The sequence below is a fragment of the Melanerpes formicivorus genome, unplaced genomic scaffold, assembly GCF_026170545.1.
Source record: "Melanerpes formicivorus ecotype bairdi unplaced genomic scaffold, bMelFor1.0.p_v2 SCAF_25, whole genome shotgun sequence".
NCBI classification, from domain to species: domain Eukaryota; kingdom Metazoa; phylum Chordata; class Aves; order Piciformes; family Picidae; genus Melanerpes; species Melanerpes formicivorus.
Genome location: NW_027142377.1, coordinates 8,571,938 through 8,585,984, shown reverse-complemented (window position 1 = coordinate 8,585,984; position 14,047 = coordinate 8,571,938). Strand labels below are relative to the sequence as shown.

Here is a 14,047-nt window from a genome sequence, read left to right as displayed (position 1 = left end):
CTACAAATCATCATTCATTCTTTCTCAATTTGGTTGGCAAATGACAAAACGATTTAGTAATTTTATTCTCGCATTACCTTATTTATACTAGGGCTATGTACAGGCTTTGCTCACAGAGTAACAGAGACTCATAAGCACTGTGTTCTGCAACCCCTGACTAACAGATTAATCTAACTGAAATACAATTTCAAAGCAAGAATCAGTTTGTTTAAGGTGTTTTTTCACAGTGCACTTGTTCACAGACAAAGTACAACGTATTCCAAACAAACTGTAAAGAATGTAGGATTCTAGCTATCCACTGTCCTGCTTTCAGGTTTTGAAATTAATACAGAACAAAATTATTTCTATAGCTAACAATAGGCAAATCAGAAATAAAATTCACAGGCTAAAATATACACTCTTACCTCTGTATCTGAAAGTCGTTGCTGGACATGTTTTGTTCTATTAATAAGCTGTTCCTCCATTTCAATATCACTGCCCCCACTCTGATGGGTGTCACTGTTGTCACTACTTTGAGGGCTTGCTGCTGGTGACCCTAGTTCAAAACCACATTTCCTGATTATTTTTGGATATCTATTAACTGGAATGTAACAGCATTACATAAATCTGCCTCAAATTTTTACCTCAGAAGCTTTATTTCTGCAAACAGTTGATCAAAGGATAAAACTCCAACATCCCAAAACACTAAAAATTCCTTTTATAACTCAGCACTTCATAGAAAATTTGTATTCTTAATGTCTCTTCTTGCAGAGCTACATGAGTTTCCTAGCTTCTGCATGAAATATAATTTTCATTTGATTTCTCACAAAAACATAATTTCAAACTTTTACTATTCAAATTCAACAGCTGTAGAAAAACACCGTGCTATGAAATTTATCAGATTGTGGTGTACTTCTAAAACTATACTTACAAGGTGAAGGGGCTGCTCTTCTGAGCTCCTCTTCTTCTGAAGGAAAAAAGCAGGATGAAAAAATAAGTGACTAAAAATTTTTTTGTCAGCATATAGTTGTCCATGATTCACAAAAATCAGCAGTAGGGAAAGAAAGGGAAACTACAGTAAAATGGCTGGGAAGCACATTTAGTAATGACTGTGGGCAAAACACAGTCAAGTGAAAAAAAAAACCAACCAACCAAAAAGAAACCAAAAAACCCCCACCAAAACCAGTAATGGCATATAGTATCAAAAACTAGGCAAAAATTAGGTAAGCTTCTGTAAGACTTTATGTAGCTATACATACTACAGATGTTCAGTGGGCCAAGAATAGTTAATTGATGAGTTATGGACCATCCTCTGAATTAAAAAAACAACAAAACAAAACCCATACTGCTTTAGATGTATGAACAGATCCAAAATAGAAAGCTTTCCAAATGTGCTTATAAAGTTTTAATGCTCTTGTCTTTATCCACAACCCCTGCTTGAAAAATATGCCAGCATGACACTTGGTAAAAATACTTCAAGTAAAAAGTTCTATATGTCCCTTTTGTCCAACACCAACACGGAGGCTATGCCAATTACCAGATCTATTGGAAAACCACATACCTTTCTTATTTCCCATGGGTAGACTGGTACTCAGTAAAGATGCAAAGGAGCTTTGTTTTGAGAGCTGAGCCTTAGCTGCTAGTGCATTATTCCACAGTGCTTTTATAAGCATTGATGCCAAATACAAGGTCTACAAGCAAAACCAGACAACAGCACCATTAAGAAGCAGTAGGTTTTCTATGCAAAGATCCACTGTTATTCTTTCTATGTGCCAATTCTACAGTTCACCAAAATAAATGAATGCACGAAATCATGTGTGAAAAACTTAACCTCAGATACAACGTTAAAATCTCAGTGGTTACAGTGTCTTCAAAAATTCCAAAAAAAAACAAACCATAATTGAAAAGCCAGAAAAGGTTTACTTGACGAAATATAACAACTTTACTCAGTTTCCTTTTTTATGCATTAGTATTACTTATACATGCATTCCCTTCGAAAAACAAATGTCTAATTCTTGTTTAACACACAAACATAATTTCTTTTCATTCACCTTGCCTTTACCTGTTCAGTGTGAGCACTTGGATGAAGAGTTGAGACTAGGTTAAGAAGATGTCTAAGTGGGACAGGGTCCAAGTTTTTGATCAAAGAAGGAAACAAGTCATGTATGTAACGACTGCAATGCTTTAGCTACAAAGTACAAAGAGAGAAGGTAACAGGAACAGCAAAATGAACTCTAAACAAAAAAAACTAATTCAAAGATTGATAAAATTGCAGCAATTAATCTTTGCACAAATCCTCAGGAAGCACTTGTTCAATAATTCCAAGCTACACTAGACTTGCAATTTTGCCTAAACTTAATTTATGTATTGTATACTGTGTCAAAGTAACAGTACCTTCCTTACTTCCAGTTCTAACAGATTTGGTGAAAAGAAGAATTGGATCATTATTTTGTATTTTAACCTAAATATAACTTATAAAATATTAACGTAGATGCTAAATCCTGAGGTAAATAACACTTGCAATGATTATCTTATTAGCAGTGGTATATACAAATAAAGACACTGCAGGCTAATAGGAGATTGAGCAAACAGACTGTGTGAATTGTGTATTATTTAAGATTTTTTTTTCTTTACAGTAATGGATGTCAAAAATTGTGACAATGTGTTTAGCTCACTACTCTATTTACACATTAAGGTGACACTGCTCCGAGATGTTTCCTCTTCAATTAAATGCTGCTTTTCATAGTCACTCAAAGGGTTTTGTTATGCTTGCAAGGATGCTGATAATAAAAAAATAGCAATAGTGGTTAAAGAAAGCTTCCAGAAGAAGCATTCTCAATGTTTGGTACCAGAGGTTTCAGAATGTGTCTACAGTAGTATTTGACTGAAACTAATTGTAGAGAAATATGAAAACACACACAACACCCCCTCATATTGTAATCTGTGTAAAATTATGTTCCCTATATCTATTCAAAAAGATCAATTTTATTTCTCTGACCTTCATACTGAAACCTCAAAGGGTTTTTCTGGCTTTTGGTTGGTGGTTTGGTTTGGTTTTGGTGTGGAGGGGGGTTTTTCGGTGGGTTCATAAAGGCCTCTCAGGGCTTTCTACAGATTTTTAACATCAGCACTGCAGCACAGCTGTAAACTTCACTGTCACAATTTTCACCTGACTGTCCCTCTCAGGAGTAACAGAAATGGAAGCTACATTACACAGGAGCAAAGCAGTTCAGCACAATAGTGTGAATATTACATGTACCCCACAATCTTTATCCCCATTCTCAGTGGAAACAGTCTTTGCTATACAACTTCATTTTTTTCTTGTATAAAAACAGCCTAGATGAATTCTTGCATTTAATGAAAAGCCAGTAACTGTGGCCATTACCTAAAAAAAACATCAAAACACATAGACAAGTAAGAAAGTCAACTTTATGAATATACTCCAAAATCCACTTGCCATTCACTGGTTTGGTTTTTTTTTAATCACCCCTGCAACTATAAACATTCTATACATACCTGTGCAGCAGCCCATATACAGTCTATATGTTGCGTACTAAGTCGCCCTTCAGCTGCAAGAAAATTCAGAATCACTTGGCACTGTTTGATGATCTGTGAAGTGAGAACATATTGAGGAAATATTTACTAGAGCAAGAAGTTACTCGCTCCAGCTTTATATTAAAAATAATAATAACATTAAGACAAACCTCAATATGTAAATTTGGTCCAAAAATGTGCTCAACTACGTTGTTGCTGATTAGCCAGTCTGCAAGCTCTTTTGCAATTGACCTAGGGATGAAAGAAGAGTGGAAACAGGTAAAATTATCTGCCTATAGTATGGTATATACTCTGTGCTCTTCCTTAGCACAGTACATCTTTCAAATTAAGATCTGCAACTGGAGTAAGCATACCAAAGCTTTTTTGAACACAAAGCATACTCAACATTCATTCATTCAGGTATTAAGCAAATTAGTTCCATGTTTTTTTCTTTACCTAGAAGACTTACATCAAACATCAACATTGCCCATTCTCCCCTTTGGATTATTAACCTGTAATCGCCAACTCTACCAATGTTATTAGTCAATAGAGCTCTACAGATCACCCGTAGACTGCTTTCAAAGACCACACAGGCAAGATTTTGACATATGCTGCTATTTAACCCAAATTTAGAATGAAATTCCAGGGCCACTGAGTTCACAAACATAGCTAAAAGTGGGAGCAACAGAAATTATTTTTTAAAGACAGCCACTTCAATATTTTTAGTTTCTTCTGAATACCAACTGATGGAGCTTTAAAATCCTGTTCTCACATACAGCACACAGATGCTTCAAAATTCTGACTTTATTTCATCCATAATAACAGGGAAATATACCCACTGTCAATCCATATGCAAACATTCATCATGGAACCTGAATTTTGCAAAACAAAAGTTGAATTTCCAGAAAGGACTGCCCTGTCTGGAAATCAGTGCATACGCTCTTTCCTATTCCTTCCTTTCAAGCAAACATTTGTTTGCCCAGATTATGGCACCGGAAGTAATTAAAGGACATCACTGTATTAAAAGCACAGACTGTAGTTGAAACAGCCCTAGAATAAAAGCACTCTGTTTCACAAGGAGAAGAGGATCTGAAGGAGGGGGTGTCTTAGAGGACTACAGGAAGACTTATTTTTACCACTGCTATCCACGTCACTTTTATGGTCACTATTAAAATTCCAGGATTGCCAATCTTTATCATCCCTGATAGGAAAGTAAGATTCTTCTGGTAAAATGAGATTGCCTTTGTTGACTTTCCAAAAAGGATTCACTCTTCCAAGACATGTTGCCAGTTCTTCAATAGTTTTAAACTGCCTGATCCCTATGGATGAACTCAAGGAACAAAGTTCCTATTACTCAACACCATTCCTATACAGTCCTTTTCTATTCTAATTCTACAAAATGAGGAATCAAATATTCTTATATTGTTCAAAAAAGATCACATTACCATTTAGGTAGTAACTGGCTTGCAAGGTACACAATTTACTAACAATGTCTTAATAATAAATTATTTCATATATTGTAAAGTTAGTGTCACAGGGTATCTGCTCAAAGACGGATGAAAATGATAAGCCAGATCTGTTCCACAAAATGGAGATCTACTTAACTGCCTACAGCCTCATTTCCAACCAAAACTAAAATCCAACTACCATCCCAGAGCAAACTTTAGAGCATGCATGTTACAGTCATTCAGGGCTAGGTTTTCTAACAAATCTGAAGACCTTTACACATGCAATTTGGCAGATTTTACAACTAAAGGAACTTAATATTAATTTAAATGTATGCTACGTGTCTCCTTAAGGAACTAAGATGGCTCTAAACAACATTCTTGTCCACCTGCATCCATGCTGACAAGCCCAAGTGACCACATAGCTCAAGAGACTCCAATACTTTCCATTCTGCGTCACAGTTTGTACTTTTATATTACGGAGTACCTAACACACTATCACAAGTACCTAATCCACAGTCTGAAAACTGAATGCCACCTGCAAAGAAGTTTCTTGAACTTACAGCCTGCTCACACACCCTCCTTAGGGCTTCACGTTGCTTCCCCTTGCTGTGAGCAGAAATGCTCATGTTCCATGACCAAAATAAAAGCAGAAAGCCTCATAGTTTGCATTTTTCACACATAAAAGGTAAGAGAGATCTGATCACATGAGTGAACAAACACCCACTAGATGAGAGAGATGTGAATGGATTCACTTCTGGTTATGAAAGAAATCGTCGCTTATGGTCCTCCACAAAAGGTAAAAGCCCTAAAACCTGAGTCATAGGTTAATAGAGGCTATTTTGTTCCATGATCACTTAATTTCTTCTTGGGTATGATTTTTCAGACCTGTAGCTTTCAGGATGAATCCCAGATAAACACTGCTAGATTCACAGGGAATTGTTAATATGAAAGGACATACACTGCTCAGGGGCTTTTAAACCCAAATACTTCTGCTAGGAGCACAACATCCATTAGACATTGTATCCAGAGTCCTATGTTCCTTTTTAGCTACTCTAAAGGGAAGAACAAAACCTCTCTGGAGTGCATTCCATCATATTTTATTACATGATTATGTCAGCTCTCTATCTCTAGTCTGCACCATTTCTTTTACTGAGATATAATGCATTATTCTTTTGAAGGAATGCCTTGTTTACTGGATGTATTCTCAGAGGTAAAAACCTCTTTATCCTCCTGGCGAGCTCAACTGGGATAAAATGACATCACATATTTCTGAAGGTAAACATTCATTTGATATGTATTTGCTGAGGATGACCAAAATCAAGAGGATCCTTGTGAAAGGCAGAATGTAGTCTTTGTGTTTCCCAGAGAGCACTGCTCCTCCCAGAAAGTTTTTGCTGAGGGCACAGCAGTCACTAAATATACTACCTTTTAAGATGATAAACTTATCACCATCAATAAGTATTTTGTTCTCTGATTTCTAATAAATATATTTATGATAGCAGATCCAAGGATTCTCCAAAGAAAACCAATTTCAGTGTAAGTGAAGGATATCTTTCTTACTTCTGGAGCACTTCCATTACACAGTAAGTTTATTTCACTTTTTGGTTTTCCAGCTCCTTGCTAATTTTCCTCACTTTCTAACAGAGTGAACATCTTAATTCACACGTGATTCCAGAACTTCATATAAATAAATTCTCATGTGGATAAATTATCGTACAATTTAAGTTTGTGTATTGTCACTCACCCCATTTTTACTTGAACGGTTATCAAAAGCCATACAGCCTTGAGCGATTTCAGATACACTCAAGTTCATACAAATTCACTGAGTTCTGAGCTGCCCCAAATAATCAGGGCAGTCTTGGATAGCTTTTTATTAAGTGTCATTTTCAATATTTTTCAATGCACTTTCATTTCTAACTGTGTTGATTTTTTTCATATAGAATGTATTTTTCATCATTCAAAAGTAGTTTTTCATAGAGCTATTTGCAAATGATTGTATGACTATTCCTATATGATACCACTACAATTCAGGCAGCTTAGCAACAACTCAATTTAAAATTAAAATATGCTTAAATTTTCTTTTAAATGCAGTTCTTCCAAAAGTTCTTAAAAAAATAATAATTTCCTTTGCAATGAAGGAAAGAGTGGGAGTGAAAAGCATGCATTATGATCAAAGTATAGATAACGCTTTTCCTTCTAATATGAAGGTAGCAGTACAAAGAGTGTTTTTTACATATTAGATAGCTAAGTCATGTAGGCCTTAATAGTATCACAGTACCACCAAGGTTGGAAGAGACCTCAAAGATTATCGAGTCCAACCTGTCACCACAGACCTCATGACTAGACCATGGCACCAAGTGCCACGTCCAGTCCCCTCTTGAACACCTCCAGGGATTGGGACTCCACCACCTCCCTGGGCAGCACATTCCAATGATAAATGACTCTCTCAGTGAAGAACTTTCTCCTCACCTTGAGCCTAAACTTCTCCTGACACAGCTTGAGACTGTCCCCCCTTAGTAAGAACATTCACCTTGGTAATAACATATATTATGTACTTTTCACAGAGTTAGTAATTGGGATAACAAGAGGAAAAGTCATTTAAAGAACCTGACACTCTCTATGAGTCCGTGTCATGGATGAAGGAGCAGAAGAGACAGAAAAAGTAAAGGCAGCAGCTACTTTAGTTATCTCTAAATCTTTCTCACGCTGGAAATCTACACACACATTGGGCTGTATGATCTCTAGACTTAAATCAGTTTACCCCTAAACTTTCAGTTTAATTCACTGAGAGTTCATGCCTGTCAAAAACAACTGGTTTACTTCCAAGAAATTGAAGTCAAGCACTTTTGACATTAGTTTCCCCAGGCATTCCATGACATTGCAGGGAAGAGTAGAACCTATGTAGTTTGTGATGTAACCTGGTGTTTGTGAATGGTGCTCTGAGAAGTGGGTACTAGAGCTTGAATTTGATTCATTACTGTAAAAAAACTATCCAGAAGAAAGCTATGGTTTACACATCTTCCTGATAGGTCAAAGAATGCCTCTCAGTAAGAGGACTGGGTTAAACTTCTAGAAGCATTTTAATCTAAGGCTATGGTGCAATATGTGGAAGCCACATGATGACCCAGATCCAGGAAGAAATCCCAAAGCAAAGTAACACTCCCAAAGAAAAGCTTCTTTATCCAACCAGTCAATTCGCAACAGAATTCATCACACAGGTACAAACACACATCAGCTCAGTACAGGATGAAATATGACAGCAAGTCAGCATCACTGAAAAATGTAATTGAAACCTTAAAAGAAAATATGTAGAAATGTAACGAGCAGCTTGCAAGAACGAAGACAGACTTTTACTGACAAAATCACTGAATTAGGACCCACAGCATAACAACAGATGGAAAACTCTGATCTCAACTCTTTAGGATCAGAAATGCAAAGAGGATATAGCAGGCACCTGCCTAAACACACATTCGAGCACCTGTTTTTGTGTATGAGCACACATTTTCTTACTTGATGCTCCAAAACCGCCATTCTGACATAATCCTGAATATATTTATTAATCTCTGAATATCACTAGAAAGTTCTATGCCTCTAGAAAGAAACATTAGTCAGCTGAAGGAAAAAATTTGCTAGCGTTTTTTTCAGGGGAAATCTGAAAATAGTTGTGTAATATGGACTAAAGAGAAAGGAAGGATTTAAATGATGCTGCCACAAATTCAGCTGGGGAGCCTAGACAATAACTGAGAAAGCAAAAGCTAAGAAAACAGTTGTGAAGGGGAAAAGTAATACAAAACTTGCAGTGTAGTATCTCAAGAAATAAAAAAGAGAAGAAAGGAGAAGAAATAGTCCAGATCTTTCTGTTAGAGGTGAAAAGAGTTTCGGAAACCTGAAATTACTCTGTAGGAAGCTTTTTAAATGAGAGCAATCAAGTTTTTAAATGAAGCAGTAGGTCATCTCAGGATCAACCTCAACCCTGACACTCTAATGCTTGGCTGCCTTCCAAGAGAAGAACAAAACAAAATACTCCTTTATATATGTTATTTCCACAAGCTGACAGTGTCCTCATTTAGGGGAAAAAACACCACTTTTTCCTCTGTCCAAACAGCACGCACACAAAAAATCTTTCCCTCCCTGAAAGGCATAACCATTTTTCCACTAAGTAACATCAGCAAAATAAATTTAGGAATCACTGTTCAAAGACTTGGAAGACTCTTCTGTTCAGTCTTGTTATTTTTAGCTTCAATAGATTTTGTACTCTTCAGTATCTTAGATTGCCAAGAATTTGATTCTATCTTAAGAGCAAGGAATAGCTAAAATAACAATGTATCTCTGAGGAATATTATGAAGTTGAGCCACTGAGACATTGCACCTATCTATATGATACATATACTTTGTCACCACAAATGCTCAACCCCAGAGAAGACAGTTGGGTAAACTAAATGTAAAAAGACATACAAATACTTACAGCTAGAAAACAGACTTCTCTGTCTTAAGCTGTCTGCTGCTTTCAAGTGAAAATTGTGAAAACCAATGTTTTTCTCGACAGAAGATGCTTTAGCTTCTCCTACACCGTGGAAAAATTTGCAACCATGCAGATAAAGGTGGGAAGCTACCGTTGCAAACTATTTGCTAAAGAATCCCGATGATACTTCCAAACAAAAGGGAAGAGCAAGGCTAACCTGATAGCTCTTTTTGTAAAAGAAGATACCTCCCGCAAACCCACCTTATCAAGATACAGAAGGAGAAATCCCAAAGGTTGACAGTTCCAAATGCATCTGGAAAAGTCAAAACACATAATGGGGATGACCAGATATAATGCAAACCATCTTCCTTTGACAGATCTGCAGAGGCTGCAAAGGTACAAAATAAATCTTAGACTTCCTTTCTGCACTAAGAAACTAGGAATGAAAAGCTTTCCTTTTACTGCTCATTCAATCACTGCCAACTCCTTAAGTGCCTTCTCATCCAAAAATTCCTCATGAACAGAGTCTCTAATGAGAGGGTAGCTTTGTACTGAACAAAGTGTAGAAGTGAGACATCTCCCCCATTTTCTGCCCCAGCATTTTCTGATTATTTCACAGCAAGAAATCAGTGAATTCAAAAGATATCTGAAGATGAACAGCAATACCTGATGCAGAACTGTACCAAACATTTCAGGTAAAACTCCAGAATGACTGGAATTCAGAATAAAAAAGCCCCACATATTACAGAGGTGGAAAAGAAGGTCTTCTGTTCATGCTGCATTCCTTTCAAATGATAGGCTGTTTACAGATGCCCTTGCCAAGAAAGTAATATCCCAAATGAGAATTTGACAGTTTCCTTCAGGTTTAAAATAACTCTGATGTTCCTGCATAGTACATCTGCTTTTCTACAGGGAAATATAAGCACCCCTCTCTTTTTCCCTGTCAAGAATTTTCCTTTTTTCATTTTAACGCAGACAATCAAACAGCTTTTTATCAGGTTTAACTAGTAGAATAACTTCTTGTAAATGTTCCTTAATTAGTTACTAGTAGTTAAAAACTACTTCAACCACATGTTTCAGAAAATAAAATAACCAAAACCACCTCAATTTCAGATTTTCAACATGAAGGAAGGAGGAGAAGGAACAGGAAAAACAGCCTGGGCAGTCCCAGTGTAACAGTACACCATAAACTGGCAGGACAACTTTGAAAACATCTCAGCCAACCATGACACCTCAGACTCGGCAAGTTATGCTCCTTCTACTGCTATGGAACTGGAGGATTTGGATGATTTGGATAAAACTCAACACCTCTCCCAGGATACAAAATATAGAAATAATATTGATATATGAGCATACATTACATTAGGATCATATTAAACTAATCAATGTGTAATTCCATGTGAGGGTTTATTTAAAACATACATGAACCTAAGGACATGACACTCAGGTTTCGTCAGATTGTAGTATGAAATTTGAGCCATACATGATGAAAATTCTTGATGGTCTGACATAATGTATCAAAATCTACTTTGAAATAAAAGCATGAATTCACGTTCACGTATTGATTTACTGACAGAGGACAAGAAAAAGCTGATCACAACTGGTTGTTTTGTATTCTCAAGGTATTTTCTCATCTTGATGGAAGCAAAACTGCCCTAGGTTCTGATTCTTTTATTTTTAAAATAACAACCTGTAACCCGTTGTTTTACTCCAAATACTCAAGATGTTATTTACATGAAATCTACAGTACTGTGGTCTTGACCTTCAATAAGCAGGTATTAAAATAAAACCCAGAGAAAAAAAAAGTCAACTGCTGCTGTAACAGGTTTCTCATTAACAAGCAAAAGATGGTGGAGAGCGTGTTTGTAGTGAGACAGATGCACACATGGAGACAACCCCCAAGAGAAATGCAAAGAGTAGGTCACACTCCAAGATAAACATAAAGAGGGTGTACAACTGAAAACCTAGATTTTACTTATTTTTGCCTACTATTTCAAAAGAAAGGTATTTCACTTAATGAAGATATACTTTTGTCTAAATTCTAGACAGTTCTAAGATTGTAAGTTCAGAGTTACTACAAAAATCAGTACATTTCCTCACTGGAATATGATCCCACACATGAATCTTCCTGTTAAAGGAGTTCCCTTTAGAACTGTTGAACACATCTGAGTTATACAAACAAGGGCTTTGAAGAAAAACAATAAATAGCACAGCTTCACAGACTTGGTGGAAAATTAGCAACAAGGTTGGGAGATTTGGTGATGGAAAGACAAGTAAGAAATAAAAAAGTGGCAAAAATACTACTTGGATATCAATTAGCTGGTTCTTAGTATACATCGCAATGGGAGATAACAGCCCATTGTAGGTGTTCAGTATCTGCATTTTTCTAAAGGTTACCTTGGTTCTATCTTCTAGGACAGCAAAACAAATCCAGAAACATTTAGAAATATTTTTAAAGTTACTACTGAAAACCATTTATTAAACCACTGATTAGAATATTTCTAATAAATGCCTGGGATTATCACAACTCCCCACTGTGTATCATCCATAATGACAATACAGAAGAACTCATAGCACACTTAAAAGTATTCATAATAATGTTCCTACTTACGTTTCTGTGTCTGAAACTAATGACTCATTATTACACACATCATTGAAGGTATGAAGTTGGTTCTACAGTTAGAAAAAGGAAGAAAAAAGTTAAAATTGTATCTAAACATTTGGTGAGCTAGTTTCTTATATTTAAAAATAGCATTAGTGGCAGCAAACAAAACTTTCTGGTACTTTGACAGGTTTTAAACACATAGCTTTGCAAAAATGTAACCAGGCATTTTAGCAGGCGAGAGGGATCAGTTTTCCTTTTTAGTAAACCTTTCTTTCATTAAAGCAATTGAATGATGTTACCAAGCTCTATCCACTCCTGAAATCAAAACAAAGTGTGCAGCAGTCACTTTTCACATTGTTTTTCACAAGAAACGAAACACATACTCTGGCAATGGATGTTTTAGGATGAGTTTCCCCATTACTCTAACATTTACTACAAAAGTAAAGATTTCTTGTCACATTATCAGCACTGAAACTACAATAGTGGAGAAGGAAAATTATATATTTTTATATTAAATGAAGCTTTCAAAGGTGTCTGAACTAATAAATGCAAAACACCCTAGAGAAGATTGAAAAAAAAGCTTGTTAAATGCTTACAGGCCGTATCCACCCTTTTCCTCAGCTTTCCAGATAAAGAGGTGGCTCTGTATCCAGTTCTTTACATGTACACAGTATTTTACAAAAACATTTATTAATATGTATGACACTTATTTGTCACCTTGTTTTCAAGAGAATTAAAGACACAGTAATGTGAACTTTTGAAATTCAAATTAAGCTTATTGTGTAACTTTGCTGAAGTATTTAATCTTTTCTTTCCCGATGCAAGCCTGGTACATGCACTCTGTAATTCAGGTAACAGCTAATACCTGCAGTCTTTACACAAACATCTCTTATGCCTAATCTTGTCAATTTTCATGGGGAAAAAACAAGGGTTTTGAACAAAACTGAAAACATACATTTGAAGTCAGCCTGATTACACAATTATTAATAGACAAGGTTTTCACAAATACAAATGAAACATATTTAGGAGTGGAATGTGAACAGAACTTCATAAAAAACTCTTATGACCAGTTTGACCTGGGTCAAATAAGGAAGTTTCTGAAGACTTGTGCCCCAAGTCGATGGGACCAGATGGGATCCATTCTAGGGTGCTGAGAGAGCTGGCAGATGAGCTGGTCAATCCACTCTCCATCATTTTTCAACAGTCCTGGCTCATTGGAGAGGTCCCTGATGACTGGAAGCTGGTCAAAGTGATGTCCATCCACAAGAAGGGCCGGAAGGAGGAACCAGAAAATTACAGGACTGTCAGCCTGACCACAGTGCCAGGCAAGATTATGGAACAGGTCATCCTGACCAACCTGATCTCCTTCTATGATCAGGTGACCTGCCTGGTGGATGTGGGGAAGGCTGTGGATATATTCTACCTGGACTTCAGCAAGGCCTTTGATACCGTCCCCCACAGCAAACTCCTGACCAAGCTGTCAACTCGTGGCTTGGACAGCAGCACTCTGCATTGGGTTAAGAACTGGCTGGAGGGCCCAGCCCAGAGAGTAGTGGTGAAATGGTGCCACACTCAGCTGGCAGCCAGTCACTAGTGGTGTCCTTCAGGGATCAGCATTGGGTCCCATCCTGTTCAATATCTTTATTGATGATCTGGAGGTGGGGATTGAGTCCATCATCAGTACATTTGCAGATGACACCAAGCTGGGGGCAGGTGTTGATCTGTTAGAGGGTAGGAGAGGTCTTCAGAGGGACCTTGACAAGCTGGACAGATGGGCACAGTCCAACGGCATGAGATTTAACACATCTAAGTGCTGGGTTCTACACATTAGCCACAACAACCTCATGCAGTGCTACAGGCTGGGGTCAGAGTGGCTGGAGAGCAGCCAGGCAGAAAGGGACCTGGGGGTACTGGTTGATAGTAGGCTGAACGTGAGCCAGCAGTGTGCCCTGGTGGCCAAGAAGGCCAATGGCATCCTGGCCTGCATCAGGAAGAGTGTGGCCAGCAGGAGCAGGGAGG

The 14,047-nt window shown here is 37.2% G+C and overlaps 1 protein-coding gene across 7 annotated transcripts in view; it reads right to left on the bottom strand.

Moving 5' to 3' along the window:
- The window catches only part of USP34 (ubiquitin specific peptidase 34), a 118,743-nt gene that overhangs the window by 65,595 nt on the left and 39,101 nt on the right, over positions 1 to 14,047 (bottom strand). For 6 of the 7 annotated variants that reach the window (XM_068153223.1, XM_068153228.1, XM_068153227.1 and 3 more), the window contains 7 exons: positions 12,035 to 12,096; positions 3,684 to 3,765; positions 3,496 to 3,588; positions 2,042 to 2,167; positions 1,541 to 1,670; positions 911 to 946; positions 405 to 535 (listed from right to left, as the gene is read on the bottom strand). In XM_068153223.1, coding sequence (XP_068009324.1) covers positions 405 to 535; positions 911 to 946; positions 1,541 to 1,670; positions 2,042 to 2,167; positions 3,496 to 3,588; positions 3,684 to 3,765; positions 12,035 to 12,096 — 660 coding nt within the window. The remainder of the gene's footprint in view (positions 1 to 404; positions 536 to 910; positions 947 to 1,540; positions 1,671 to 2,041; positions 2,168 to 3,495; positions 3,589 to 3,683; positions 3,766 to 12,034; positions 12,097 to 14,047) is intronic. The other variant, XM_068153226.1, reaches the window with a different exon arrangement.